The following is a 27,167-nucleotide window of genomic DNA, read 5'->3' as shown; positions in this document are numbered from 1 at the left end:
AAACCTCTCCTCTAGCTGAAGTCAATAGCAGCTGACGAAGCCTCAAGATCCAGGCTCTGAGGGCTGTCGACAGCAGCCAGGCGCAAGGGAGACACAGACAGTGGCACCTGATGATGGGGGTGGGGTCTGGAGGATGCCACCACAGTATGAACCCGCAGCTGGCTACTTGGCTTCTCTGGAATATGGGGATAGAGTTCCTGCCTAAGAAGGCTTTCAGGATGAATGGGGTCGATACAAAGAGTGCACAGAACAGTTCCTGGCATACACGGAGGCTACCATGATGATGGACTGTTAGAAACATCAAGTCTAAAATAAAAAACATCATGGAATTGTGGACTCCCAGGCTGTTAAATGAAAAGAAGCTTAGCGGGCCATCCTGGACACCCCTCCAGGCAGGAATCCCCACCAAAGTCTTCTTTGGCCCTCGTGGACTGGTACCAAGGAGCCTGCCTTCTCTTATTTCTTCAGGGCCATCAAAGGAAACTTCTTCTGGTTTTTCAGCCACGAGTGTTCTCAGGCTAGTCAGAAGGATGGCCAGAAATATCAAATACGCCTTCTGCTTTCCCCTGTTCCCATCCTCCTCCTGGTCTCCTAGAAATGAGACCAAGTGGTGGAGGAGTAATGAGGGGGGATATATAGGGGGAGGTAGGTGTCTGCTTTGGTCAGATAGGAGGCAGGTGTCTGCCAGACAGGGAGGAAGTTGTTGCTGCTGGCCTCTGCTTAGCTGTGACCCGAACGGGAAGTGATTGCCTGGGCCCCTTGGGAGGCCAGAGTCTGAAGGAGCAGAAGGCAGGACAAGGGATGGAGACTGGGCCTTCCAGGCCTTGCCATCCACGCCCACTCTGCTGGTCCCGTGTCTGTGCTTGAGGCTACCAGAGGCAGGCCACGGGCATCACCTCCATGCTTGGGACCACTGGTTCTCGGGGGCACTGCCCACGCCCTGAGAGCCTTCCTTTCTTACTGGTTTCACTGAGGTGCCTCTTCTATTGGGGAATATTAGAATATAGGGGTCCTGGGGGGAGGAGAAATTAGAGCTCAGGACGTTATGTTGTGTCCTTGGTGGCAAGTGACTGGCCCAAGGCCAGCAGGTAAAAGCAAGAGGAAGCAGATTTGGGCTCGACATCAACAGCTGTCCACGTCACCCAAAATGGAGCAGGCTACATGGCAGGTGAGTGACAGTACTACTTAGGGGTGGGGAGCAGAGGGTGACATGTGAGAAGTGCAGTTCATAATCTCTGGGGCTCTCTGGAGGCAGAGCTTTTTTTTTTTTTTTTTTTAAAGATTTTATTTTTTCCTTTTTCTCCCCAAAGCCCCCCAGTACATAGTTGTATATTCTTCGTTGTGGGTCCTTCTAGTTGTGGCATGTGGGACACTGCCTCAGCGTGGTTTGATGAGCAGTGCCATGTCCGTGCCCAGGATTCCAACCAACGAAACACTGGGCCGCTTGCAGCGGAGTGCGCGAACTTAACCACTTGGCCACGGGGCCAGCCCCTGGAGGCAGAGCTTTTGAGAGGAAGAGAGACCACAGGGCAGGAGGCGGTGGAGGGGAGGCTGGCTTAGCAGGGGTGGAATCTAACGTGCCACCCTCCTGCACCTGTCTGAAGCCCCCAGCCGCTCCCACCTCCAAGCACCCCACATAGGACACCTGTTTATTTCTCCAAGAGCTCAAGGCTGGTCAGCCCAACACAGTGGGCATCTCCCTGAGGGCAGGCCTGCTGATTCGTACACACAGGATGCGCATGGAGAAACAGGACAGACACGGTGAAGCGGACCTGACAAACCTGGGCTTCAGGCTTACCTGGCGACCCTCTGGCATCAGCTACCACACATGGCCCAGGAGCCTGCTGCCCACCGCCCATCCCAGGGGATGCCCTGCTCTTGCACTGCTGATCAGAGAACCGGCAGGGGCCAGTGGGGGAGGAGTTGGCTCTCTGGGCTGGGCCCTGTCCAGCTTGGTACCAAACCCTAATATCAGCACTAGAGGGGCACTTTTGAGCACTTCCAGTTGACCAGCCCTGTGCTGAGCGTTTCTCAGGGAGCCTCACTGACTCTCACAGCCTCCCGTGAGGTAGAGACTGGTAGTAAGGGGAAATCAGGGCCAAGAGGTGAAGTAATCTGCCCAGTGATACAGGTGCGGAGCTCCTAATTGCTCAGCAGGCTCTGCTGGGGTGGGGTGGGGGTCTCTGTTGACCTTACATTATAGAAGACTTTTTCCCCTTCCCAGGGCTGCTGCTAAAACCCACCCCACCACCCCTGAAGTCATCTGTAGCCTGGTAAACCCCGGATGCTAGGTGTCTGAAAGGTGAGAGGAGGTGATAAGTCACCTCTCCTGAGTCACAGGTACTGGGGGTAGGAGCAGGGAGAGGTGGGTTTAGGGCTGCTTGGGGACAGGCCGCTCAAACCTGAACCCACCCTCTCCCCCACCATCCACCATCCACCATCCAGCATCCTGGGCAGCTGAAGAGCAGAGAAATAGGCAAGGAGTTATCAGGCCTCAGTTTCTAAGTCTGAGCCGGAGGAGGCCCAGCAGGAGACTGCAGATGCCCTGGGGAGGAGAGTGAACCGCATGGAGCAGGGGCCTCACTCCTGCAAGGTCAGGCCAGTGGAAGGATGAGGGCAAGAGGGAGTGTGAGCAGCAAAGAAGACGACAGCAACTGTGGGGTGTGACCCATGGACAGTCCTGCCTCCCTGGGCTGAGACAAGCAGTGTCCCTGGCTTCGCGCCCCTCCGGTAGCAGCCAGCACTCTCCAGAACAGTCTGCCCCTGAGTTCTGCGACAACGGTGTTTCCAACAGGAAGCAGGCTTTCTACCCAGGGCGGGAGCCACCAGTGCTGACTTACTTTTAATGATCACACTCCTATTTATTTAGTTTCTGAACGCCCCCGATTTTTGCCTAAGGGCATTACAGGCAGTTCGCTATTTGTGGTGAAGTTAACGAGGGGACACAGTGGAAGCCGCCTTCTCTCCCACCCCCCGCCCCGTGGGAAGACAGAGGAGGCCCCTCCATCCCCAATTACCTGCCAATTACCTGCCAACAGGGGCATCTCCCCACCTGCCTCATCCTTCCCAGCTCAGGTTACCACCCCTCCTCCCCTGATCCACCCAGCTCACCACAAATGAGGAAAATGGACTGGCTGGCATTTTTATTGTTTTTACTGGCCTTAAGGTGAGCAGTAAACGTTTCTTAAGACAGAAAAAAAGGACTTAAGAAGCCCTAGTAAAGACCATTCCTGCTCCCAACAAAGCCGCCCCTTCCTGAGCCCACACGGAGGCTGAGGATGGAGGCAGGAGGCCCCGACGCAAAGCTGACTGCACCTACTCTGAGCTGCACCCACTCTGTGCCGGGTGCAGGGTGCACACTTACGTACTAACAGCTAACCTCGAATCCTCACTATTCTTTCCCCAACTCCACAGACGGGAGAACTGGGGCCTGGAGAGGTGAAATAATCACCCAAGGTGACAAGGTTAGTAAGAGGCAGAACTGAGTTTTGATCCAGGCTCCCAGACTCCAAAGACCCCTAGCCACTGAGCGATATTGCCCTAGTCTCTACACAATCTCATTCAAACTTCATGACGAGCGTGAAGATGGGCTTGTAATTTGTCCAAGGACATTTGGCCAAGGAGTGGGGCAAGTGGCATTTGAACCCTTTCTGTTGCTGGAGCTTGTCCATATAAGCACCAGTCTTGGGGACCAAGAGAGAGGGGTCCTTGGGGAATGTGTTCGCAAAGCACTGTGGCTCTCACAGCCCCCGAGGCTGGGTCCCGGCTCCTTGGCCTCTGCACTCCACGCCCACCCTGGGCTCCCAGCTGTCCTCCACCCCCAGCAGGCCCCTTTGCACACCCACCCATCCCCACATTCCCCCAGAGTCCTGCCCACATTCCTGCCTCCTCCAGGAAGCTTTCCTCCATTCCAGCCATGGAGACCCCTCCTCTTCTGAGCTAGAGAACCTATGAGCTTTCTTCATAGCCATTCATTTTCTCTCCCTGATGCAATTTTGTGAGCTCCTTGGGGCAGGTTCTGGGTCCCCTAAGCCAGCCACAGAGAAAGGAATTAGAAATAATGGGAGCTTCCCTATTCTCAGAAGAAGAAATGCAGGAGCGGGGCCCCCAATGGCCTCGGGAGGCCTCCACTGGCCTTCAAAATGCTCCAGGGACCCCTGAGCCTGGCCTCCCACTCATCCCCGCAGAGGACTTCCTTGGCACAGAGGAGAAACCAAGGCACAGCTAATGATGGGAGCAGGGAGGAAGTAGGAGTGACCGGTTTTAATGGGGGCTCAGGCAGAGGCAGCCCAGGACCCAGGAGGGGGCCAATGCCCGGCAGGGTGGGTGCAGCTCCGAGAATCGCTTTACGACTTTCTAAGTGGGCGCTCTGCTGACAGCTTAACAGCCAGCTCCTCCCAGCCCCGGGCTTCATATTTATGAGCTGAGAGGGAGGCTCAGGAATCCAGCCCACACCGCCCAGATCCTCAACCCTCTGGCTCCTGGGCCAGGAAGCCATAAAAAATGATCTTGCATAGCTTCCCTTCCCCCAAGTGGTTTTAGGGGGGTGGAAGAGGCAGTGGCGAGTGGAGGCCTGGGGTGGGGAAGGTGTAGGGCCTTTCCAAAGCCTGCACCAGCAAATACCGATGGGAAACGGCTCACCCCTTGGCCTCCTGAGGCTCCCCTGTCCAGGCTCCTGCAGCAGGCTGCCTCTGTCCTGGGGACGCTGGCCCGAGCTGCTAGCAGCTGCACATACTCCAAGCTAGGGTATCACCCCCAACATCTCATTTAATCCTCACAACAACCCTGGGAAGTTTGACAAAGTTTGGAAAATGGTGTCTGTGGGCTCAGGTCTCGGCTGTTCCCTCCTGCCGCCCCCGAGAGACATCTTCATCCCACACAGGCTGCCTCTCCAATTTACAACTGAAGTGTGTAAGGCCCAGAGAGGGAAAGGAACTTGCTCAAGGTCACACAGAATGTTAGTGGTAAAGCACAGACCTGAATCTAGGGCTCCCAAATCCCAGTGCTGTGAGAGCCATGATGCAGACTCCAGGCCCCTGGAAGATGGAAGAGCATCTGACCTGCCAGTGAGTGAGATGGGCATGGTCCTTTCTTGTTATGAACAGCTTTCCCTGTCCACACCTTGCCTGAATGTGACCAGATGTCTCCACAGGCAGCCCCGGCACTCTAAGGCTGGGGTGCTATGATGGTGCCAGGTCCTCAGCCCAGGGGGTGGGGAGTCGCCCCTTCTTTTCAGACTGAGGCCAGGAGGCCATGTCAGCCCTGGACATCCTCTGAGACCAGTCCCCAGAGCTGGCGGCTGGCTCTGGGAGCCCTCCAGCAAGCTCCCTCCCCTGTCCCTAAGTGTCCTCAGCCCCTGTCTGGCCTGAGAAGGGCCAGCATCTCCCACAGGATGTGGCTGTCTAGCTGGCTGCAGCCTCCGCCACATCCCCTCTGGGCACTGTCCAGCCCAATGCTGAGGAACACTGACCACAGAAGTGACCCCACCCTCTGTCCCCATCCCAGCCCACTCTGGCATGACCCACCGTCCACATACCCCTTCTTCCCACCAAGGCAGGCCAGTCGACCCAGGGAAACCAGTCTTCAGCCCTCTGCCAAGCTAGGGGCTCAGGCTAAGGTGGGGGCTTAGTCAATGGGCGTCAAACCTGACTGGTGAGGAGGGCTAGCGGGCTCTGGCCTGCAGGGCCTGTTTGTGGCTGCAGGCCTCCTGTCTTTCTCCGTGCTCTGGACCCCTCCCTGGTGGCCCCCTTAGTGAGGGGCTGTCTGCAGATAATCAGGGAACAGATTCGGAAAGAAGGAGGAAAAAAAGCACTCAGGCGCCAGACAGGATCCTTATCTTCTGGGACGGAATGTCAGAGGCAGCCCGGCAGGCAGGACTCAGGCAGGACTCGGCAGAGGCCCTGCTTTTGCAGCCAGGGAGGCGAGGGGGGACCGGCGTTGGAGGGAGGGGGACTCCCGGGAGGGAGGGGGACAGGATGGTCTGCTCTGGGCCAGCAGAGCCTGAGGACCAGCGGGAATCTGGCCCTGCGCAGGAGGGGGTCTAGATACCAAATCCTGCCCTCTCCAGTCCAGCTCTCAGGCCCGTGTTCAGACTGGTCCTGGGACCTCCACAGGAGAACGGGAGGACGGGCTGAGCTGAGTGCCCCAAGCTGCCAGCAAGGCAGCAGGGCACCCAGACCCACAGCCCTGAACTGGCCAGGCCATTGTCTTAGCCACAAGACCGGCCAAGTTCTCTGACTAGCCATGCCTTGGCATTCTCACCTGTAGAATGGGGATTAAAATTCCCACTGCCTCTTGCCCCGAACTCCTGGGATCTTCCACGGAGGTACCTGCCGTCTGTGAAAACTGGAAAGGGTATGCAAAGGCAGGGTGTCTTCTGCCTGGTGCTCTGGGCCTCCCACTGCAGGAGGCCTCCCTGCTGGTCCTTGCACAGCCTGGGAGCCCAAAGGAAGGCCACGCGAGGGGCTCTGCTTCTTGAGACTGGCCCCCACACTCTCAGGGAAACCCTGTGAGGTGGCAGTGGTCCCCTTCCCAGGGTGGGAAGCAGATTTTCTGATGGGATGCTGTTTTCCCAGGGTGGTCCACAGCCCAAGAATAGGACCAAAGAACCTTGATCCCCTGGCCTGGACTTCTCCTCTGGGCCTGGTTGAATCCCAAGGAGGAGGGCAATGTCAGTAGTGGTCAAGGGCACAAGCCCTAGCTGTGGGTTCAAATCCACGCTCTGCCACTTTCCAGCTGTGTGACCCTGGGCAAGAGTCCTCACTGCTCCCACCCCGGGACCTCAGTTTCCTCGTCTATAAAATGAGAGAGATGTCTTTTCAGCTCTAACATTCTGTAACTTTACACTTGACCTAACGGTTGGGTCTCTGCTCCTGAAAGCCTTGAACTGTAACAAGAAGAGACAGGAAACACACTCATACACACATCAAAGACACATCAAACTAAGTGTGACCAGTGCATCCTGGAGCATCCTGGGGCCACCTGTGCACACCCTGGTCCTAATTTCCTGGTAGCCCCAGCCAGGAGCAGACAGACTGGACGGTCTCCTGCTGGAGCTGGGTTAGTTCATCTCCCAGGGAGGCGGCCAGTGTCCCACAAAGAAGGAAAGACTTCTGGCTGGCACTGGGGATTGAAGGCACACTCCCTGGTGCCCAGAGGGCCTGGCTGGCCTGTCCCCCAGCTGTCGTCTGTAGGGGCTGGTCCTCATTAGTTGCTGTGGCAGCTGGGGCTGGGGGGCAGGCTGCAGAGCAGAGAACTAGAGCCAGTCTGGGACAGCACCCGCCTCTGGGGCTGGAGTGAGTGACGGACTGGATAGGGACAGGGAAGAGGGAGTGGGAGGAAGAGGCACAAAGGCATGGCCAGTGGGAGGGCGAAGGTGAGAGCTGGCTGGAGCCCCAGCATTTTCCGGGCTGTTATTCTGGGCAACTTTTTATTTATTCAGAGGCTGGGGATGCGGCTTAGCATCTGTCGGCTCAATATTTATTACAAGCACATTGGCCTTGCACCACGGACCCGGAGACGGGGCCTCTGGAGGACCCTCTCCCCCACCTCCCCATTGCCAGGGCACGCTTGAAAACCTGTAAGGAAGTGCTGAAGGGTAGGACCTGCCCCAAAGACCACCTAATCCAACTCTTTTGGTTTACCTTTGGGGAAATTGAGGCCCAGAGAGAGAAGCAGCCTTGCTCAAGGTCACAGGGCACTCTGGTATTTGATCCCTGATCTCCTGGCTTCCAGGCCACAGAACAGACCAGCGCCACTGGAGTAAAGATACCGCAGACCACAACGAGGGCTGCAACAGCGCCCCGCCCTCCAATCCGCCAGCAGGCGCAGCGGAGCCGACAGAAATCTTGGCACGAGGCTGCAGCTTTGCCACAGGAGTCTTCTATAAGGTACTTGAACCCCTTGAGCCTCAGTTTCTTTTTCTGCACAAGCAGGTAACCAAACCCGCCTCACAGAGCGGTTGGGAAGACTGCACAAAAACACCCTAGAAACTGTAAAGGCCGGTCCAGCTAGAATTTGCTTATTGATAAAATGCTACATAGCCGGGGGAGGGGGAGAGGCTAGAAGTGAGGCAGGATGGCTGGGGGTGTGGAAGGGGTGGGGAATGGCCACGGCCACCAAGTCCCTTCCTTGTCACAGCCTCCAAGGCAAGGCAGGAGGCAACTAAGAGATCAGCAAGAGCACCCTCATAAGCAACCGAGGACACATCAATGACCCGGAGCAGTGCTGGTGGTGCCAGTTGGCGGAGCTGGTGTTGACATCACACGCCCACCAGCTCCAAGCCTTCCAGCAGCCATGAGGTCAGCTCACAGAGCGGTGGCACCTCCCCCAGCGGCCACACGCTGAGCCGAGAGGAGCATGGCACTGCCAGGGCCGGGCCGGGCGCCAGCTCGGATTCCAGGGGTTCCTCCTTCCTCCCACATGCTCCCCTCTCCCATCACTTCTCCTCCAGCCCCGCTGATGGCGTCTCAGAGCACTTCCCCCATGAACACAAGCTTGCTGCTTCTCATATAACACGTGAGCTGTGGTGTGAACTTCTGGTAAATGAGATCTTATTTAAAACTGTGTGCTTTCAGTGGAGGGCAAGAGACAGGCTCCAACACAGCTCGGCCATCTTGCTGGGAAAAGGAGGTGCTGGGGCTGTGTGTGGAGCCACCAGCGTGCCTGAGAAACCCCTGGAGAGGGGCCGCAGGGCCCTGCGCAATGCTCCCAACCCATCTATGAGGGTCAGACAGGGCATCGCTTTCTTCATCTATGCAGGAGGTGGGCACAGAGCTGACCCCGCTGGAGATCCGGGTTTGCCACGTGGAACAAAGAGCGGCTACACCTTGCAGGCCTTTCCAAGATGGCAGAACTTTGGACCAGAGAGGCCTTGGAGATGATTAGATCCTGGGGATCACTACCTCAGTGGCACTACAGAACCACCTGGGTTGCTTTTAAAGATCCCAATGCCCATGCCAGAGCCTAAGACCAATGAACTCAGAATCTCTGGGTGGCATCCAGGTCGAGGTGATCCAAGGTTCATCCAAAGTGGAGAACCACAGAGTGTGTCTCTTTTTAACAGGAGGTGTGCATTGGAATCACCTGGGGTGCTTCATCAAAATTCACACACAGGGGCTGGCCCTGTGGCCTAGTGGTTAAGTTCAGCATGCTCCGCTTAGGCAGCCTGGGTTTGGTTCCTGGGCACCAACCTATACCACCTGTTGGTGGCCATGCTGCAGTGGCGTCCCACATACAAAATAGAGGGAGATTGGAACAGATGTTAGCTCAGGGCAAATCTTCCTCCAGGAAAAAGAGGAAGATAAGGACCAATCTGCCTCAGCAAAAAAAATAAAAAATAAAATGAATAAAAAAAATCACATGCCCAGACTTCCTAAACCAGAACTGCCAGGGGTAAAGGCAGGAAGGTGAATTCTGAAAAACCTGGAGGAGATTCTTATGTACAACCCTGATCAATCATTCACTGAGCACCTGTGCATAAAGGGCGCATTCTGCCAGGCCTTGGGGTATAGTCCTGGGTAGGTGACATGGCCCTGTCCTCATAGGGTTTAGATGTTAGTGGGGTGACAGACAATAAACTAGCAAGCACATAAGTACATATGTAAATAATAATTCCAGGCGGTAATAAGAGCTAGAAGAAAAGTAAGAGAGGCAGGGGATCAGGGAAGGCTCTCTGAGGAAGGGACCTGGAACCCAGGAAGGACCAGCTGCACTAGGCTCAGTGGGGACAGCGCTCGGTATGGGGCTGTGTTTACTGACATGGGACCTGCGGACTCCCATCAGCTGCAGAATCCATTCTGGTCACCCCCTATGTTTACAGGGTCCCAGCTAGACAGGAAATTCGGGGAAGAGGCCAGTGGTGTCTCAATTGCCCTCTCTGGCCCTCAGGAAATTCTGCAGGCTGCTGGGCTTAATGTACCAGGGGAAGCTGTAAGGGACCAGAGGTCACCAGTCCAACCCTCTCAGTTAACAGACGGGGAAACTGAGGCTCAGCAAGAGGCATCTCAGCTCTGAAAGGGTTCAATGGGACAAAGACTCCACTGGTCAGCTCCATTGTCAGCCCCTCCTCCTCCCCCAAATTCCCTGCTGTTTGTTGCTCTCTGTATAAACAACCTCTGTGTTCCAGCCCTGCTACAAGCCTGGGACACACCCAGGGAGCCTGGGTAGTAGGAAAGCAGGGGCACCCCCCCATAATCTCTCTGAGGGTGGGGAGGGCCTTCCTCCCACACGGGGAAGCCCATCAAAGGCCAGACAGACTGGTGCCAGATAAGGCCATGGAATTGGAATTTAGCGGGATCTGGAATTTCCCTGATGGAGTAGGCTGGTCCCAGCTGTCCACCCACAGTGAGCATCCCAGGCAAGGTTATGACATATTTGGGGAGAGGGCAGGTGGCCCAGGTACCCAGGGTCAGAAGCCCGATGTGGCAGGGAGGCCTGAGTGGGCAGAGAGAAGGTGGCTGGCTGGACCATCCCTGCCCAGGAGAGGCAAGCTGGGTCACCGGGTCGCTCTGTGGACAGACCACTGAAAGTGGCCACTGGCTTGCTCTTGCTCAGTCCTGACGTCCGCCTTTGAATGTGGTGCAGCCAGGAGGGCTAGAGGCCGGTGAGGCGTGTTCCAGGTCAGAAACCTCCCTCTCGGGCCACGGAGTGGAGGAGAGTTCCTGTTCCCAGAACAGGTAGGTGTACACCCCGACCCTCTCTGACCAGTCAGAGCTAGAGCCCTGACACTTCCTCCCAATCGCTTACTGAGTTCCCTAGAAGCAAAACAGGGTGCCCTGGAAGGACAATCTAGAACAGTCTAGAATGCTTCTTAATCTTTCTCAGCCACACAGGAGCGGAAAGGGGCTGATAAGGATGGAAAATCAGCAGCCACACAGCAAGTCCGGAGGTAACTTGGGCACGTTACCACCCCACTTTGCCTCAGTTCCCCATCTTCAAGAGAGAATGAAAACACTCCCCTGACAGCTTCCTGGGCTATCGAGAAGCCCAGACTCGCAGTGACGGTGCCTTCTGCACACAGTGCTCCCCGCCTGCTAGCCATGCGCACCTCCCTGACGTGTGTGCAGGAAAGCCAGAGCTGGCACGGGGCTCATTCTCACGACCAGCTCTTCCCCAGGCGCAGGGGACACTGGGCCCTCTGTGCCCCTTTACGGGGTCTGTCAGGCTGTGGTTCCTGAGAAGTTTTGAGGACTACACCCCCTGCCCCATAAGCTCTACAATTCCCTAGAAGGAAAGGAGCCTTGGAAAGGAAGTCTAGGGCAGTGAGATGGAGATGCCCAGGCACCCAGGAACTTCTGTTTAGCCAGCTCTTTTCAGCAGTGTCAGGGTCCCCAGGGGCTTGGGCGAGCACTCTGGCCCAGTGGGCCATGACGGGGAGGTGGGGAGGGGCTTACTGCAGGCTTCCAGTAGCCCCTCTCCCTGGAGGAGCCAGACCCTCAGCTGGCCCTGCCCTTCCCTCTGCAAGCTGCACAGGACCCGGGGCGGGGGCAGAGGAGGACACTGTCAAGGGTGTAATAAACGACTTATTGACGGGTAAGCAGAGTTCCTGGGGCTTGGAGTGCAGCCTTCCGGCAATTATGTCCTCCACCACCTGTTCAAGCCCCCTCCCGCTCTGCAGAGGCTGAGGTCTGCTTGGCCCCTTCCCCCAGGCCACTGCGACCTGCAGGGGCCTGAGATGTGCAGACGTGCCCCTGAGGCTGCTAATGTTCCTCCCCACGCGCCCACGTGAACACGCACCCTCTAGGACTAATCCTTAAGATGGCCTGGGCCAGGGAGAGGGGGGCTGACTGACACTGGCCACGAAAGGCCTGTGGGAAAAGCCCATCAATCAACAGCTCTTTATTGAGATCTGAATCACATCGGTGGGGTTCTTCTGTTCACTCACCACGCAATCATTCCACAAGTCACCACTGAGCAGTCAGCACTCACTGGAACACGCAGGGAGGTACACAGGGGATAAGACCTGGTCTCAGCCCCGGGGAAGACGCAGAGGGAGCCCCTGGAAGAAGCAGTGAATCTGGAGTCCAGAGACTAGGGTTACACCTAAACTCTGACATAAACGCTGGGTGATTAGGGTGGGTCACTTCACTTCCCTGAGACCCATTTTGCTCCTCTGCTAAGACGTTCCTCCCAGAGTCCATACAAGGACTAAAGGAGACAATGTGTGCAAACTGGCCAACGTGGGCACGTCAGCAGGTCCAGGGCAGGAGGGCGGCCCAGGCTCAGAGGGCCTATAACACATCTGGCATGCAGATGGGGTGTATGTGGATGGGACCCTCACAGGTCAAGGTGACAGCAAATTAAGCAGTCACCTCAGCATCTTCCACAGCTCTGTATAGAACGGAGGGTGTGTACTTCTGTCGAGAGGGACTGGAAAAGGAAGATCCAAGGCTTATCTGAGGCCCAAGGAGCAAGCTGCAGACCCTGTCAATAAACAATAAATAACATCATCTCCCACACTGTGCAAAGCCCTTTGCACACCACGTCCTCTCTGAGAGGTGGGTGAGGTAGGATTCATTATCCTCTATTTTACAGAAGAGGAAACCAAGTCCCCGAGGGCTGAAGGGATGTGCTTAGGACCACATGGAGCCAGGAGTCACAATTCAAGCCAGGGTCCTGCCCTTCTCCATCTTACCTAGTGGCAGCACAGGGAAGCTGTCCCCCACGCAGGCCTCACTGCCTGGATCTATGAGCAGAGTGGGGAGGGGCATCTGATACAGAACAGAATGTATTCAAGAGGCCATGAAAAGAGAATGAGGAGAGAGGTGGGGACATGGCCTGGCCTTACACCCACTTCTCCTACATGATCCTATTTTGTGCTTTACTTCTTTTGCTTGTCAGTATGGCCTGGAAATCACTGCATATCAACTCATGGAGAGGTTCGTCATTTTTTATAGCTACATAGTACTCCAGCATGGGGTTGCATCATAGTTTATTCAACACCTCTACCAGGGCATTCAGGTTGTTTCAAATATTTTACAATTACAAACAACGTTGCAATCAATCATTGTGTGAATATGTATTTTTGTGTTGATAAAGGTGCATCTTAAGGGAAAATTTTTAGAAGTAGGATTATTGGGGCAAAAAATAAAGTGTATATGTACTTTTATTAAGCGTTGCCAAGTTATCTATCCGAAGAATTATACCAATTTGCATTTCCACCAGCAATGTCTGAAAGCGTCTGTTTCCCACAGCCTCCCAACAGAATGAGCCTTCATAATTTTTAATTTTTTCCAGTCTTATAAGTGAGAAGTGGTATTTCAGAGTTATTTTAATTTACATCTTTCGAATTATGAGTGAATTTTAACATTTTTTCACGTGGTTGAGGGTTGTTGTTATATTGTGCTTTGTCACTTGTCCGTTCATGGCCTTTTTCCACTGTTTTTTATCAGGCTTTCGGTCCTTCATCTCTCAACATTTTAGAGTGCTTTATGTATCAGGGATATTAGCCCTTTGTTTGTGGTACATGTTATGAATATTTTCTCCCAGTTTTTCAAATATTGTGTTTTTTGACTTTCTTTCGGGTGCTTTATTGTCAAAATCATTTAAAAAATTGTTATGTAATAAAAATGATCCATTTTTAAATGTTATCGCCTCTGGATTTTGAATCATAGTTAGAAAGCCTTTCCCTAACCCAACATTACAGAGGAATTCACCCAAGTTTCCATCTAGAACTTGTACCACTGTTTACATGTAGATCTCTAAGCCATTTGGATTTATTTTTCTATATGTTGTGAAATATGAATCGAATTTTATTTTTTCCAAATGGCTACCCAGTTGTCCCCACATCAGTTACTAAAAAACCTGTCCTTATCCCAGTGATCTGATATGCCACCTTTGTCATATACTACATTTCCATACGCATTCAGGTCTAATTCAGGACTTTTATTTTCAACTGGTCTATCCACCCATTCACGCTCCAGTGCCACACTTTGTTAATTATAAAGGCGTTATAGGATGTTTTAATATCTAGTAGAGACAGTTCGACTCCTTTACCCATTCTTATGCCTCTAACTGATTTCTCTTGTTCAATCACATTGGCTGATGCTTCTAGAGCAGCGCTGAACAGGAGGAGAGAGGCAGGAATCAGGCCTTATTACTGAAGCAGTGGAAATGCCCTCAGTGCTTCCTGATTAAATAAGACACTGGCTTTAGGACTAGGATATATATATTTTATCATACTAAAAAGTATCCCTTAATTCCTATAAGAGTTTATACCATGAATGGGTGTTGCATTTTGACCAAAGCTTTTTCAGAATTTTACAGCACTTACAGAAATAATCATATGATTTTGTTTCCTTAGATTCATTAATATGGTATATGATATTGATTTGGCACTTGTCATTTATATTAACAGATTAATGCATTCCCAGAATAAATCAGATTTAGTCACTATATATTATTTTCTTTACAAAAAGAGAATGGAATTGGATGCCAATGATGACAGCTATCATTTGCTGGACACCCTCTCTGTCCTCTGCTTGTGTTATTGTCTGACTGAACCCTCAGGACAGTTACGTGAGGCCGGCTTCACTGTTCCCACTTCACAGATGAGGAGACCGACACTAACCTTGGTGAAGCAGCCTGGCCTGTCACACAGTCAGCAAATAAAAGACACGGGACTGGATCGTGGGTCTCAGTAATATGTGGGCAGTGTTATTTGCTGTTATTTAGATAGATTAAAAATGCTTATTGCTTGAGAAGATGTTGGAAGAGGAACAACTCTGTAAGAACTGGGGGGAGGGTCTGCCCCTACTTCCCAGAAGCCAGAGCTGCCCTCTGAGCCCACCCCGCCAGAGCTCAGCCGGGTGTGCTGTCAGCAAACAATCTGCGAGACGCCCCCAGGGTCTGCAAGGTCAGGCAGCAAGCAGTCCTCAAGGTCTGCCACATCACCTCCGGCTTAGCCTCCTTCTGTCGTGGCATTTATGTCTTAGGTTCCAGACAGTGTGGGAGCAACTCAGAGAAGGAAGACTGGGCCAGGGGGTGGTGGGCTGCGACGAAAACCCTAGCCCTCTGCTCCCAGCTAGGCCTCCCTGCCCCGGCTGCGGGATCACATAACTTCTGGTGGGCATGGCAGGTGGTGTGCTGGCTCAGACACATCGAACCCAGCACTGACACTGACCTTCCCTGACGTGGCACGCCAGCTTCCTCTGCTCTGGGGCGTGGGGCACGGAACAGGATGGGAAGCTGTTGTCATCTAGTTCAACAGCCATGGCCAGCCAGGCCAGAGGAGAGGCCAGGGCCCACCCACCAGCGGGAGGCTCCAGCCAGGGAAATGGAAATGTGGGCCCTCCCCTCCCGCTCCAGAGCCAACAGCTCTCAGGACACCCTGCACTGCACGGTCCCCGGGCAACAGACCCTGCTCTGCCGGCCTCCTTCCACCTCGGAGCAGTGGCCCCTGGGGTTTGGAGAACAGCTTCTGAAGCACCTCTCCAAGAGTTTTTTCCCTTGGCTCTACCTGGCACTCAGCTTCTTTTATTCCTTTTGCTGACGGGTAAACTGAGGCTTAGAGAGGGAGAGTGATTTGCCAGTCACACAAAGACAGTGGCCTTACAGCTGACGCTTCCAGACTCCTAGTCCAGCGCTGTTTCCAAATATGTATGACAATGCAGGCTGCGCCCCCGCTGCAACCCCCAGACAGAACACCAAGTCACCTTGGGGGCCACCCTGAACCTCAGGTCTAATATCCCCATGTGGAGAGGCGAGCGTTGGAAAGAAAGAAAGAAGGAGTATGCCCAGTGATCTGCGGGTTGATTTACTCCCAGCTAGAAAGAACAGGAAACCGACCTTTATTGACCATGCCTCATCTTGTTTGACGCCCTATTTGATCTCCCCATCAACCAATCAGGGCCCCTATTTTACAGGAAAGAGATGCACGCTCAGGGAATTGCAGTTAGTGACAGAGCCAGGACTTGAACTCAGTTTTCTGACTCAAAGGTGGACCCTCTTCGTTTCGACAGATAAGGGCTCGGAAGCCCAGTGGGGAGAGACTAGCTCAACACCACATGGCAGATTAGCTGCGTGGCTGGGATTAGAAACCTGGCTTCCCAAACCTTAGCTCAGGACTCTTTTTGCTGCTGTCTCCTCCGTGTGTGTGTGTGTGTGTGTGTGTGTGTGTGTGTGTGTGCGCACACATCTGTACAGAAGTGGGGGGCACCAGCAGGAAAATGTAGGGCCAGATCAGATTTGCAGCAGTAGTCGCTGTACTCAGCAGCCCCAGACGTCTTGGGCTGCCAGGCAGGCAGGAATTCCAGATCAGCCTGTGGTAGGGGTTCCTGGTACGGACCAGCAGGCACCCAGCTGTGAGGGTGGTAGCTGGGCCAGGCCTAATGCTGCCTCGGCCAAGGGCCTAGGGGTGTTTAATCCCCCATAGATGCTCCCTGAATGTCAGCACTGGACGCAGTGCCAGGGAGAGCCTGGCTCAGCCAGACCCTGCAGCCAAAACTGCTCCCCAGCACCAAACCCAGCTCCTGCCAAGAAGCTGCTGGCAGTTGCTACAGGGTGCTGAGGCCTGTGGTTGGACCCTGCCCATGGGCCTTCAGATAGACCCCCTCAGCCCACACCTGCTCCCAGGCCTCAGGGCCAGATCCATGCAATGGGCATTCTCTTGTGCCACTAGAAGGCACGGTGGAGGGGAACGATCAATGGGCTTGACAGAGCAAGTAGGAAACAAACATTTAAGAAGCGCCTGGAGCAGCCGTGCCTTGTGAAGGCCCCCTTGCAGATAAGCACAGAGTGTACCGGCCTAGCAAAGGTGTGCCAGTCTGCTTTCTCCACAAAAGGGGCCTAGGGCACTTGACTGTAGGACAATTAATTTTTTGTGGCTCCATTGTATTTAGTGAATAAATTCTTTCCTACCTAGGGTCTCTGAAGGCTGAAGACCTGGCTCTGACTTCCATTGTGCCTGGTAAACAGTACATGTTCGAAGAGAGAAAGAAGGAACAAATGAAGGGAGACGGGTAGGCCAGGAGGAGGTGGAGGCTGTGAGCCAAGCAACAAGAGTCTCCTAATTCTTTGTTACTCATCCACAGCAGCAAGTCCAAGGCGCACTGGGACTGAATCACCCCTGGGAGTAAGGCCTGACTGGGAGTTCCTCATTCATCCGTTCTACAAGTGTTTTTCGAGCACTTTCTGTGTGCCAGGGACTGTGCTGAGCACCAGGGACACTCAAGTGAGCAAAACTCAGACACATTAGACCCAGTCTCCCTAGTCGCTAGTGTCACAGCTGCTCTCCCATCATCCAGTTGTTTCAACCCCACCCTGCTTCCACCCACTGACCCTGCTTCCCATCCCCACAGCCCTGGCTCAGTGACAAGGAAAGGGAAGGGTTTCAGGCTGCCCCATATGATACACCCCACCCCACCGTAGGTCACGGCTCACTGTCTCTGAGTCTCACTCTGCCCCACTGTATCACAGAGGGACCAAAGGTGGAATGGGGGAGGGGACTAGGAACAACTTTCCTGGAATTTCTGACTCAACTTCTTGTAAGCTCTGCATCCTCCGTGGGTGCTCAGGCCCCAGGCCGGGCAGGCAGGCGCCTCTGATCACATTACCGAGCTGCTTTCCCTTGGCTCTGTCTCCTGACGCCAGTAATGCCTCCAGACACCACTCCAGGCCTCTGGGGGTTGCAGGCTCCTGGGTGATCTCAGCAGATGTTCCTCCCGGATCTTGGGGATGCCTCCTGGTACCCACCAGGCCCAGGTGGGCACCAGAGACCAGAGAAGGTAGCCTCCTTCTTCCTGTCCCTCTCCTTGGCCCTCTGCTCAACCTGGAAGCTGCCATTGAGGACTCTCTGTCCCCTTGCTCTCCTGCCTAGAGATGTACAGAGAGAGAAGCAGGGCCCAGCCCCAGCCAGGGGTCAGCCACACTGGGGGTGAGGGAGAAGCAGGAAGGAGGGAGGGCAGTGGAGATCAATGGAACCTCTCTGTGCCTGGACTGCATATGCTATCTCACACCACATCGGTGCCCAGTGCAGGCAGCGGGTCAGCCCCGCCTCATAGCTGGGGACACTGAGGTTCAGGGAGCGTGAGCCACCTGTCCCAGGCACTTAGTAAGAGTCAGAACCTTTTAATTCCAAGTCCTCGGCTCTTTCCACTGTACTAAGAAGGGACCCCTGGCCCCAGAAGTCTTGTTTTACCAGATAATCAGATACGAGTCAGTGGCTGAATCTGGAATTTGTTTCCTGGATGCATGTGCCCACCCCACACCTTCACATACTCATCCCCTACCAGGGACGCCCTCTCTGTTTACCCAACTCTGCTCATCCTTCAAAGACTGGTCAAGCCAAGTGCCATCCTTCCCTCCTCCAGGAAGCCTTCCCTGACCAGCCACCCAGGCCCACAGGAGCCTTCTCTCAACAGCTGAAGCATCTCCTTTCATACCACCCAATATTTGGCACCAATGATAACGATGACGATGATGACCGTGAATGTTATTGAGTACTTCAGAATGTAGGAGGCATCTGTATGCATTATCTCATTCACCCACACAACAATCTGAAGAGATTTCTGCTATTACTACTTCCTTTTTACAAACCAGGAAACTAAAGTTCAGAGAGAGGAGGCAACTTGCTATGGGACATGCAACCAGACAGTGGCACAGCCAGGATTTGAACCCCAGTAGTCTGCCTGCACAACCTGCCCTCTAAGCACCATGCCAGAACCCTGCGCTTTGCCCACCTCTGATCCCAGAGCCCAGCACTTACTCAGGTTGAATTAATGTACATGCACATCAAGTTTTAGGGCTGGGCTCGTGTCCCAATACCCGAAGTGGGGACAGGATGCCTCATCCCCACCCCCAAGATCAGCTACCCCCCCACTCCCGAGAAATGAAACAGAATGGTACAGCCAGGCCTGGGTGGTCTGTTCCTGCTACCTCCTCCACGGAGCCCCTTGAGCCTTGGGAGGGTGGCTGGGTGGGGGAGCCAGGGCCTCTTCTCTTACTGCCCAGGCTGCTTCTGCTGTAGGGTCCTTCTCCGCCTCATGGGCCCTGCTTGGTGTCTGGAGCTCTTGGTCTCCAAGGCAGGAGATGCTTATGGAGCAGGAAAAAGGGACCGAGGTCCCGGAGGGTGATTTATGGCTTCAGAGAGAAAGAGAGAGAGACCCAGGGATGGATAATGCTCACAAGGGCATTCCAGTCGATATATTGACTTTGTGGAGGGGCCTCTATAAACACACGTGGTTCTGGGCCTTAGCTACCTCTGTTTCTGGCTGGCTGCTGGGGCCTCTTGAGATGGAACCAGACAAAAAAAACCCTTAAGGATCATCCTTCTACCTTTCCCCTATCCCAAATTTACAGATGGGCAGACCAACCAGGACCCAGAGAAGGGAAGGCACTTGCCTAAGGTCACACAGCAGGAGAAGGGCAAGAACCAGAATCTCCAAACTCCCAGATCAGGAGCTGCTGGGCCTCCAGGCCCTGAGCCTCCATGCTTCCTCCTCCCACCTACTCCCCTGGAGGAAGACGTCTCAGGGACCACCGGGCTCTCTCCTGAAGAGGCCTGAGAGCTCCATGAGCGCTGGCTGTGTGCTGGGCACCATGCTAAGTGCTTTATCGGGCAACAGGTCATGTGATCCTCAAAACCACCCAGTGAGGCGATACTACTATCCCATTTACAGATGAGGAAACTGAGGCACAAGGCAGTTAGGTATGAGCTGCCCAAGGCCACAGAGTTAGTACGTGGCAATGCTGGGAGGCTACGTTAATCTCCTCAAGTCTCCAGATGGCCATGCACCTTCTGCACGGGCAGCCGAGGCCCTCGGGAGGGACTTTTGTGGGGAGGGGTGTGTAGAGGGGCTGGGGGTTCCTGGAGGTGGCGATGGCAACCGAGCTGTCTCCCTCTAACCGGCTCACGGGAGTGGCTGGGCTGAGGATTCTGCCCTTCCTTTCTTGCCCACTCTTTGTTCTCTGGCAGTGGCATCACAGAAGGGAGAGAAGTATATCTCCCATGCCCCCACCCCCAAAATATCCCTACCAGTGCTGAAAAGGTATTTTCTGAGTCCACTCCATCTTCAAGAGCCCAAAGAGAGAATCAAAGAACAAGAACTCCTTTCCTCTCAGGCCCTGCCCAGGCTCCCAGGACTCAGAGGGTGCTGGGAGGGGCAGGACCCCAAGGCGCACCCCTTCAGCTGAGCCTGCAAGACCCAGGAACAGGAACAGGGCAGGGGGTTGGCTCACCAAGTATGGGTGCCCACCCAAAAGCGCAGCCGACCCGAGGCTCACAGGGCCAACTTCCCCAGAGTGGGAGGGATCTGGGCCAGGCACACCCCTGCCACCCAGTGCCCCAGTTAGCTAGCCCCCATCCCATCTTCTCTTCACGACACCCTCTTAGAAAGACCTGAAAAGGAGAGAGTCAAGGCCTGGCTCACATCACCCCCTCCAGGAAGCCCTGAGGCTTAGAATGTTTATTCTTTGCTGTGCTCTTCCCTGTGTATATGTCGTTGCCTTGCTTGTCATCTGAGACTTTCTGAATGTCATTTACCATGTTTGGAATGGACATCAGCATCCTACTCAGTGACCTCCTTGAGGGCTGGGCTCAGGGCAGCTCTGCCTCTGACCCGAGTCCCAGGTCAGCTTCCTGAGTGGGCACCACTTTTCCAGTGGCGTTTTTACAAGGACCAAGTGAGGTCCCACCTATAAGAGGGTTATAAACTGTGAAGCGATCTGCACATTTGTGGGGCTGTGATTTCCTACAGGTCTCCCAGCTCCATAATGGCACATCTCATCCTACAGTTATGGATGGCAGTCCTCACATGGGCAGAAGTGGGACAACAGGGGAGCCCTCTGTGACCAAGTAGCTAGCTGATCAGGGCAGTCAGTCCAGGGCTCACGTGTGTCTGTGTGCATGTGTCCTCTTCCAGTTGCTTCCACTGAGAGTCCTAGCCCCAGCCATGACTGCTTATGTTGCTCTTCATTAGGGTCACCACTCATTCAAACTCTAACTGCTTCTTCTCCAGCAAGGCTCAGAGGAGACCCTACTCCCACTGGAGAGCTGAAGCATGAGCTTGACCCAGCTCGGGGGGAGGTCTCCAAACCGCAGGCCCTGCCACTGCTCTGGGTAAGCTGGGAGTTGACTGCAGGAGACCCAGGGGCTCAGATCCCTGTCCTCATGGGGGCAGTCACCCAAGCTCCTGGGTCGGCTTTCGGGCCTATTTATGGCCAGCCTTCCTCCTTCTGGACAGCAGGTCATATTGTTCTCAACAGGGGAAGCTAGCCTCTGCCCTTCCAACTCTAGAACCTGGCACTCAGACCAAATCCTGCTCACAGTCCCCACTGCAAGGTAAAACGAGGTCTCCTTAGTGCTGATGGGCAAATGGCCTGGGTCCCATCCCGAAGAGGCAACCCCAGAGAATACAACAGATGGAGCTCCCTGTGCCTGGCAGTGAGCTCACTGTGCCCACACGTACATACCTATTTATACACAAACACACCACAGCCACACCCATATGCACATTGCACACCCCTCCACACACACCCAACACACACATATAGCCATCTACATCACACATCCCCATATACAAAAGGCACGACTCTCCACACACACATCCATTCCTCCTGCACACATCACCTCCACACACACCTAACACCCCAACATACCACCACACGGTACCCTCACCTCGCACTGCACACTCGGCCTCCGCCCACCTCCTTAATATACAGTCTCACCCCCTACACACACTCCTTAAAACACACTCACACCCACAGACCACCTTCCTCGAGAAATCAGGCGCGCAGCGACAGGGAAGCTGTGAGGTGCTGGGGGCAGCCTGTTCTGGGAGGTGAGAAGGAGGGAGGCTGGGCAGCTCACTTGCTTGGCGGTGGCAAGAGCTCCCCCCGGCTCCTTAAGACTGATTTAGCTCGGCGGGGGGCGGGGGGCGGAGGGTGGCGAGGGGGGCGCAGGAGGGGAAGCGAGGCAGGGGCGCGCGGTGCCAAGGTGCACGCGGCCGGTTCGGCGGCACTGAATCAACCCCGCAAGCTGCGGAGATGCTAATCAGGCCGCTTTGTGGGCAAGGTAAATTCGGGAGCTTCCAGCAACCCGGCGCTTTTTGAGAGAAAGAAAAGGAAACAAAGGGGCGGGGGAGCGAGGAGAAGGCTGATTTATGCCTGCACTTCAGCAAATGTTTTCGCTGCCTTTAGCGTCTCCGAAGCCGAGGATCGGAGAGGAACGTGCGCCGTGGGGACCTGTGGCTTGGCCTCGCGGGGCTTGCCTGCCCTGCAGGGGTGCAGCGGCTGGGGTGATAGGGAGCCGAATTCGAATCCAGCGCACCCGCCCAACTCACAGCGAGGAGCCGCGGCCAGCTCCGGGATGCCAGACTTCTCCCAAAAAGCCGAGGGGCTCACTGGGCCCCGGCTCACCAGAAGGCGTCGTTCGGGGAGAAATTCCCGAGGTGCCGGGCAACACCCGGCTGAGCGCAGCCCCAGAGGGGGCAGGGGGTGGCGCCCTAGCCCCAACTTCAGAAGCAAATCAAAAGGGTGGAGCGCACCAATTCCCTCCAGCCTCCCGAAACTGCCCTTCCTTGTATTATTCTAATTACGGTATTTTTAATTTTCCTTAAAAGAAAAAGAAAAAAACCAGAAAAGCACAGAGCGCACTTGTTTGGTTTCATTTTGCCTTCACAGCTTTAATGACTGCATTTGTGGAAGCTGTTTAAGAAACTGGTGAGGAGGAGGCGGCGGCCAGGAGGAACGCAGCTCTGGCCTCAGCCGCCCTTCCTCCTCTCTCCCCGCTGGGGGCCGTCCTGCCTGGCAGCAGTTTTTCTACTCCTCAGCCCCAGCCCAGCCTACCGCGCTGCCTCTCCTCAGTTTCCTACAGGCCTCAGTGGGTCCCAAGTTGTCTCCTACCCCACTCCCCCAGCCCCAGCTCCGAGGTTCAAAAGACCATATGGTTAGCCAGCAGGGGAGCCTCCAGGTCGGGCCCTTCAGAATCAATAACCTTGCTCTCTGGATTCGGCATGGAAGGGATCCATCTCCTCCTCTAGCCTAGTCCCCGAAGTCCTAGGCAGCCCCCACCCTCCTTAGAAGACACTGACGAGGAAGGGAAGGAGAGGTGGGAGGCAGATCCAGGGTCATAGTACCTTAAGTCGTGGGTGGTGGGGGGGCTTCAAGCTTTAAAACACACAGTACAAAGGTATTCTGTCCCCACCTATACAAATGGGTGCAGGGCTCTAAAATGCTAATGTGTCACCCTGCTGCCCAACGGAGCAGGTCTGTGATTTGTCTTAGCTGGGGCAGGTCCAGGCAGTTGCTGAGAAGATCAATGCTGGGGACCAGGGATGGAGCTACCTTTGGGTACTTGCCTGGTCTCGGGGCCTCACCTGTGACCTTTGGCCCTGCCCTGCCCACCTCTCCTGCGTCTATGCTCTCAGCTCCCCTCTTTCCTCCATCCTGCTACAAGTCCCAGTCTAACCTGGCTACCAAACCATCCTTATCTTTTGCTGCCTGTCTTAGGTGGTGCCTTGATTTCAGAACCTCAGTCCTAGGCCCATGCTGGTCAGTCTGCAGCCCAGGTGGAATGAAGGAGCCAGGCCTAGGCCGAGGTTTGTGAGGCCCAAGTTCAAATGCCAGCTCTAGCCCTGAGTCCCACTGTAACCCTGGGCAAGTCAGCGCCAGTCCCAAAGCTTCAGTAGTCAAACAAGTGGATTGGAAAGGAGGGGAATTGTTTTGTCCTACAGAACTCCCAGTTTGGGGGGTGGGGAGAGGAAGGAGGAGAGAAATTACATATGAAATTCCTCCCCTGCAGTGGTACTTTCATTTTAATGAGAAACCCATTAAGACACTTGATTTTCCATTTGTTTAAATGAGATGCGTATTTGCTATAGTGTAGAGGGCGACAAGAACGACCAGGAACTCACACACACACACACAGCAGAGACACTAGGAAAACTGACTTTAATTGTACCTTAAAAAAAAGTGTTGTCATGACACCTCGGTTCCTTCTCAACCATCCCAGCCAGAGCCCAAGGGAAGGCTCATTAAAAGCTCTAGGAATGGCTGAGAGGTGGGGTGGGAGGAGATTCCCAGCGTCAACCAGGCTTTTGAAGTGGCCTCTCCTGGCCAGTCACTTGCTGACATCTCTTTCTAAGGGTCTGGGGTTTTAAGGTTCCAGGTTTGACTTCTCCACCACCAAACTTTATGGCTTAAAAAAATTCTCAATGCTTTAAAGGAAGATAATTCTCATATTCACTGGGGATGGGGGTGGGGGAAAGGAGAGGTGCCTACCACTTGAGGTGAGCTTGGACATCCCCAGGAAAGAGCACCCACTGTGGGGACAGCCTTCTCTGCTTCAGCTTGATAGGGAGCTCATGGCAGAGGGTGGATGGAGCAATGAGGAGGAGTCCAATGTGGCCTCAATCAATCTAGCTATTGGACAGCAGCCCTGCACACAAGTCTGCCATCTGTGGTCAAGTGAAGGCAAGATTTGAGGAAAGCCAACACTCTGGCCCCAGCTTGCCCCATCAGTGAGATGGGACCCTTGAGGGATCTAGTGGCAAAACCCAAAGAACATTCTGAAGGGTGCTCTGTGCCTGTGACATTAGGGTCGTGTAGGAGGAAGGGGCCCGTTCTCCCTCCTGAAGGCAGGTCTCTAAGGACTGCACATTCTGGGCAAAGGAAAGGCTGCAGGCCACCCCACCAGTTGGCCCCTCTCCAGGCTGGTGGTGGACAGGCAGCCCCTGCCGCGCTAAGTAATGAGCACAATTCCAACACGGGTTCTGCTCGCTAGTGAGAAATCAAAGCCCAGCATTAGAGGCCATCTCTGGCTGGGCACCGTTCATGCCCAAATCCATCAAAGCCCTGGGCCTGGGGTTCTTCTGGGGGCGGTGGGGGCCGGATGCTTTGTTAAGCAGGAAAGGCAGGCCAACCCCAGCCTCACCAGCCGAGCCTATTCGGCAGCTCCAGAGAACTCCAGGCCAACCAATCTTGTCTTTCTCCTGCCTACCCGAACCCCCACCCCCAGGAAGCTCAGTATTTATTCCCCATCCCATTGCCCTGCTGATACAAAAACGGCTTCCCAAGGCCCAACCCTGCCATATGCCATCTACAGAGACTTCACCCACCCTTCCATCACCTCCCATCAAACACTCTCAAACCACAAACCTACACCCTAGCCCCGCACCTCCCACCTCCCGCTGCACTCCTTGAAACCCGGCTGGTCATTCGGCAGCCTGCCCCCTCCCCCATCGTTACCTTCCAACTTCAAAACACTGCTTTAAATACCAGACTCTGCCCAAATCATAATTAACTTGGATCAAATGATTGTGTCGTAACTTTACAACACAGGGCTGGAAGAAAAAGAGTGGAGGATGTGCTAAAACCAAACCCTCACTCCTGGGCCGTGGGAATCATTAATTCCAGAGTGAACAATCTTTGGCTATGGGGGGGAGCGGATGTCAACAGCGCAGCGGAAAGGGGGGGGGGGGCTGCGTCATCTCATCCACTTTCGGCAACAGTTTTCCTGCCCCATTCTCAGCCTCAGCTCAGAGGACTCGGTGCAGGATGCCTCCCACCCCCACCCCGCCCCGGCGGCCGAGGCCGCGGCCAGGCCACTTGCTTGGGTTCCGGCACCAGAAAGGGGCTGGCTCCCGTGCGTCCACAGGCTCCCCGGGAAGACGCGGCCCAGTCAGCGACGCCGGGCCCAGCCACAGACGAGCGAGACATGTACACATCCACGGCGGGAGAGGGGGGATCCTGACTCTACTTTAGGAGCCCACCAACCTCCGTGAGGCATCCTGCTGCATCCAGAGTAGGAGGTGTAGGGAGAGAGCGCACCTGCTCCCCTCGGACGGGGAGATGTCAGTGACCCATATAAAAGGAAACTCGGCAGGATCACTACGTATGACGCCCCCACCCCTGCCACACACAACACCAACACTCAGAAAAAAATCCTTCCAGACCTGCGGGTCCCACGATCTCGGGGAAAGCTGTACGTGCAGGACTCAGCCCTACCCCCTCAACAGCCGAAGCCCTCCCGCGGCCTCCTCCGGCTGGCGGAGCGGACCTGCGCTTCCCGAGCCCTGCAGGTCTCTCGCTCCCTCCTTCTCGCCCGCGCGAGCCGGGGCCCGCACTGGGAAGTTGCCGGCGAACAGCAAGCGAGCGCACACCTGGCCGCGGCGGCGACAGTTTTTCTTAGGCGGAGCCGCCAGACGCGCGCGGAGGGAGCCGGGGGTCCCCCGGGGGCGCGTCCTCCGGCAGGCGCAGACGCCAACTCGGACCCTCATTCCAAGGAAAAGAAGCGACCCCTTCCAGGCGGGAGCAGGCGGCTTCGGCTTACTTTAAATCCCCGGGCCTGCGCCCCCCGCGAGGTGGCTGCGCTGCCGCCCACTTTGGCGGGGTAGAGAAATCTACCTTCTAACTTGGGCGCCCTCGCCGCTTTCCCTGCGAGGACTGCCTCAACTTCGGGCCAAAGTGCGGCGCCAGGGTCCCCTCGCCCCCGCCCGCCCGCCCGCACGACCGGTCGCTCCTTACCTGCTTGGCTCAGCCTCGGGTCCCAGCAGAGCAGCAGCGCCAGCAGCAGCGCGCCCCGCGCTCCGCTCCGGGCCCACATGCTCCCGCGGCCCGGCTCGGGCGCCTCTCCCCCGGGGCCCTCTCCCTGGCCCCAGCCTCGCCGCCGCCGTCGCCGCCGCCGCCGCCGCCGCCTCGCCGTCCTCCCCGGCGCCCGGCCGCGCCAGCCCGTGCCCTCCGTGGGGGCAGCGGCAGCCACGCTGCACAGGGGCCGCCCGGCGCTGGCAGCGCGATGGGTGCCCGGCGCCCGCTCTCGAGCCGGGCTCCGGCGCGCCCTCTCTGCCCCGGGACTCCGAGCGCTCCCCGGCTCCGAAGTTGCGCGACCGAAGGTGAGTGCGCTCAGCGGCGCTCGCAGCGGCCGGCGCCGCGCCGTCCGACCCCACGCGCGCCTCCCCGCGCCCCGCTGCCCGCGGCCCGGCGCCCTCGCCGCCGCCGCCTGCCACAATGCCGAGCGCCGCCGCTCGCCGGCCGAGCGAGTCCGCGAGCCGGGGCACTGCGCGCCCGGGGCGGGGCCGGGCGGCGGGGGCGGGGCCGGCGGGGCGCTCTGGAGGGGGACGCGACGGCCGCCTGGGCGCCGCCGCGGCGGAGCTGGGGGCCCTTCAGGGGGGTCCTCGCGAAATGCTGGGCTCGGAGCGTTGGAAAACCCGGCCGCTGGATCATAGCTGTAAGCG

General features: G+C 55.7%; 1 protein-coding gene across 2 annotated transcripts in view; it reads right to left on the bottom strand.

The window, feature by feature from the left end:
* The window catches only part of UNC5B (unc-5 netrin receptor B), an 81,481-nt gene extending 54,545 nt beyond the window's left edge, over window positions 1-26,936 (bottom strand). Inside the window, exon 1 of one of the 2 annotated variants that reach the window (XM_044756701.2) lies at window positions 26,461-26,936. In XM_044756701.2, coding sequence (XP_044612636.1) covers window positions 26,461-26,539 — 79 coding nt within the window. In that variant the 5' untranslated portion in view covers window positions 26,540-26,936. The remainder of the gene's footprint in view (window positions 1-26,460) is intronic. The other variant, XM_044756707.2, reaches the window with a different exon arrangement.
* Window positions 26,937-27,167: the final 231 nt, after the last annotated feature.

Source organism: Equus asinus, chromosome 2 (genome assembly GCF_041296235.1).
Source record: "Equus asinus isolate D_3611 breed Donkey chromosome 2, EquAss-T2T_v2, whole genome shotgun sequence".
In the NCBI taxonomy this organism is placed as follows: domain Eukaryota; kingdom Metazoa; phylum Chordata; class Mammalia; order Perissodactyla; family Equidae; genus Equus; species Equus asinus.
Note: the sequence above shows the minus strand (reverse complement) of the source record. Positions and strands in the feature narration are given on the sequence as shown.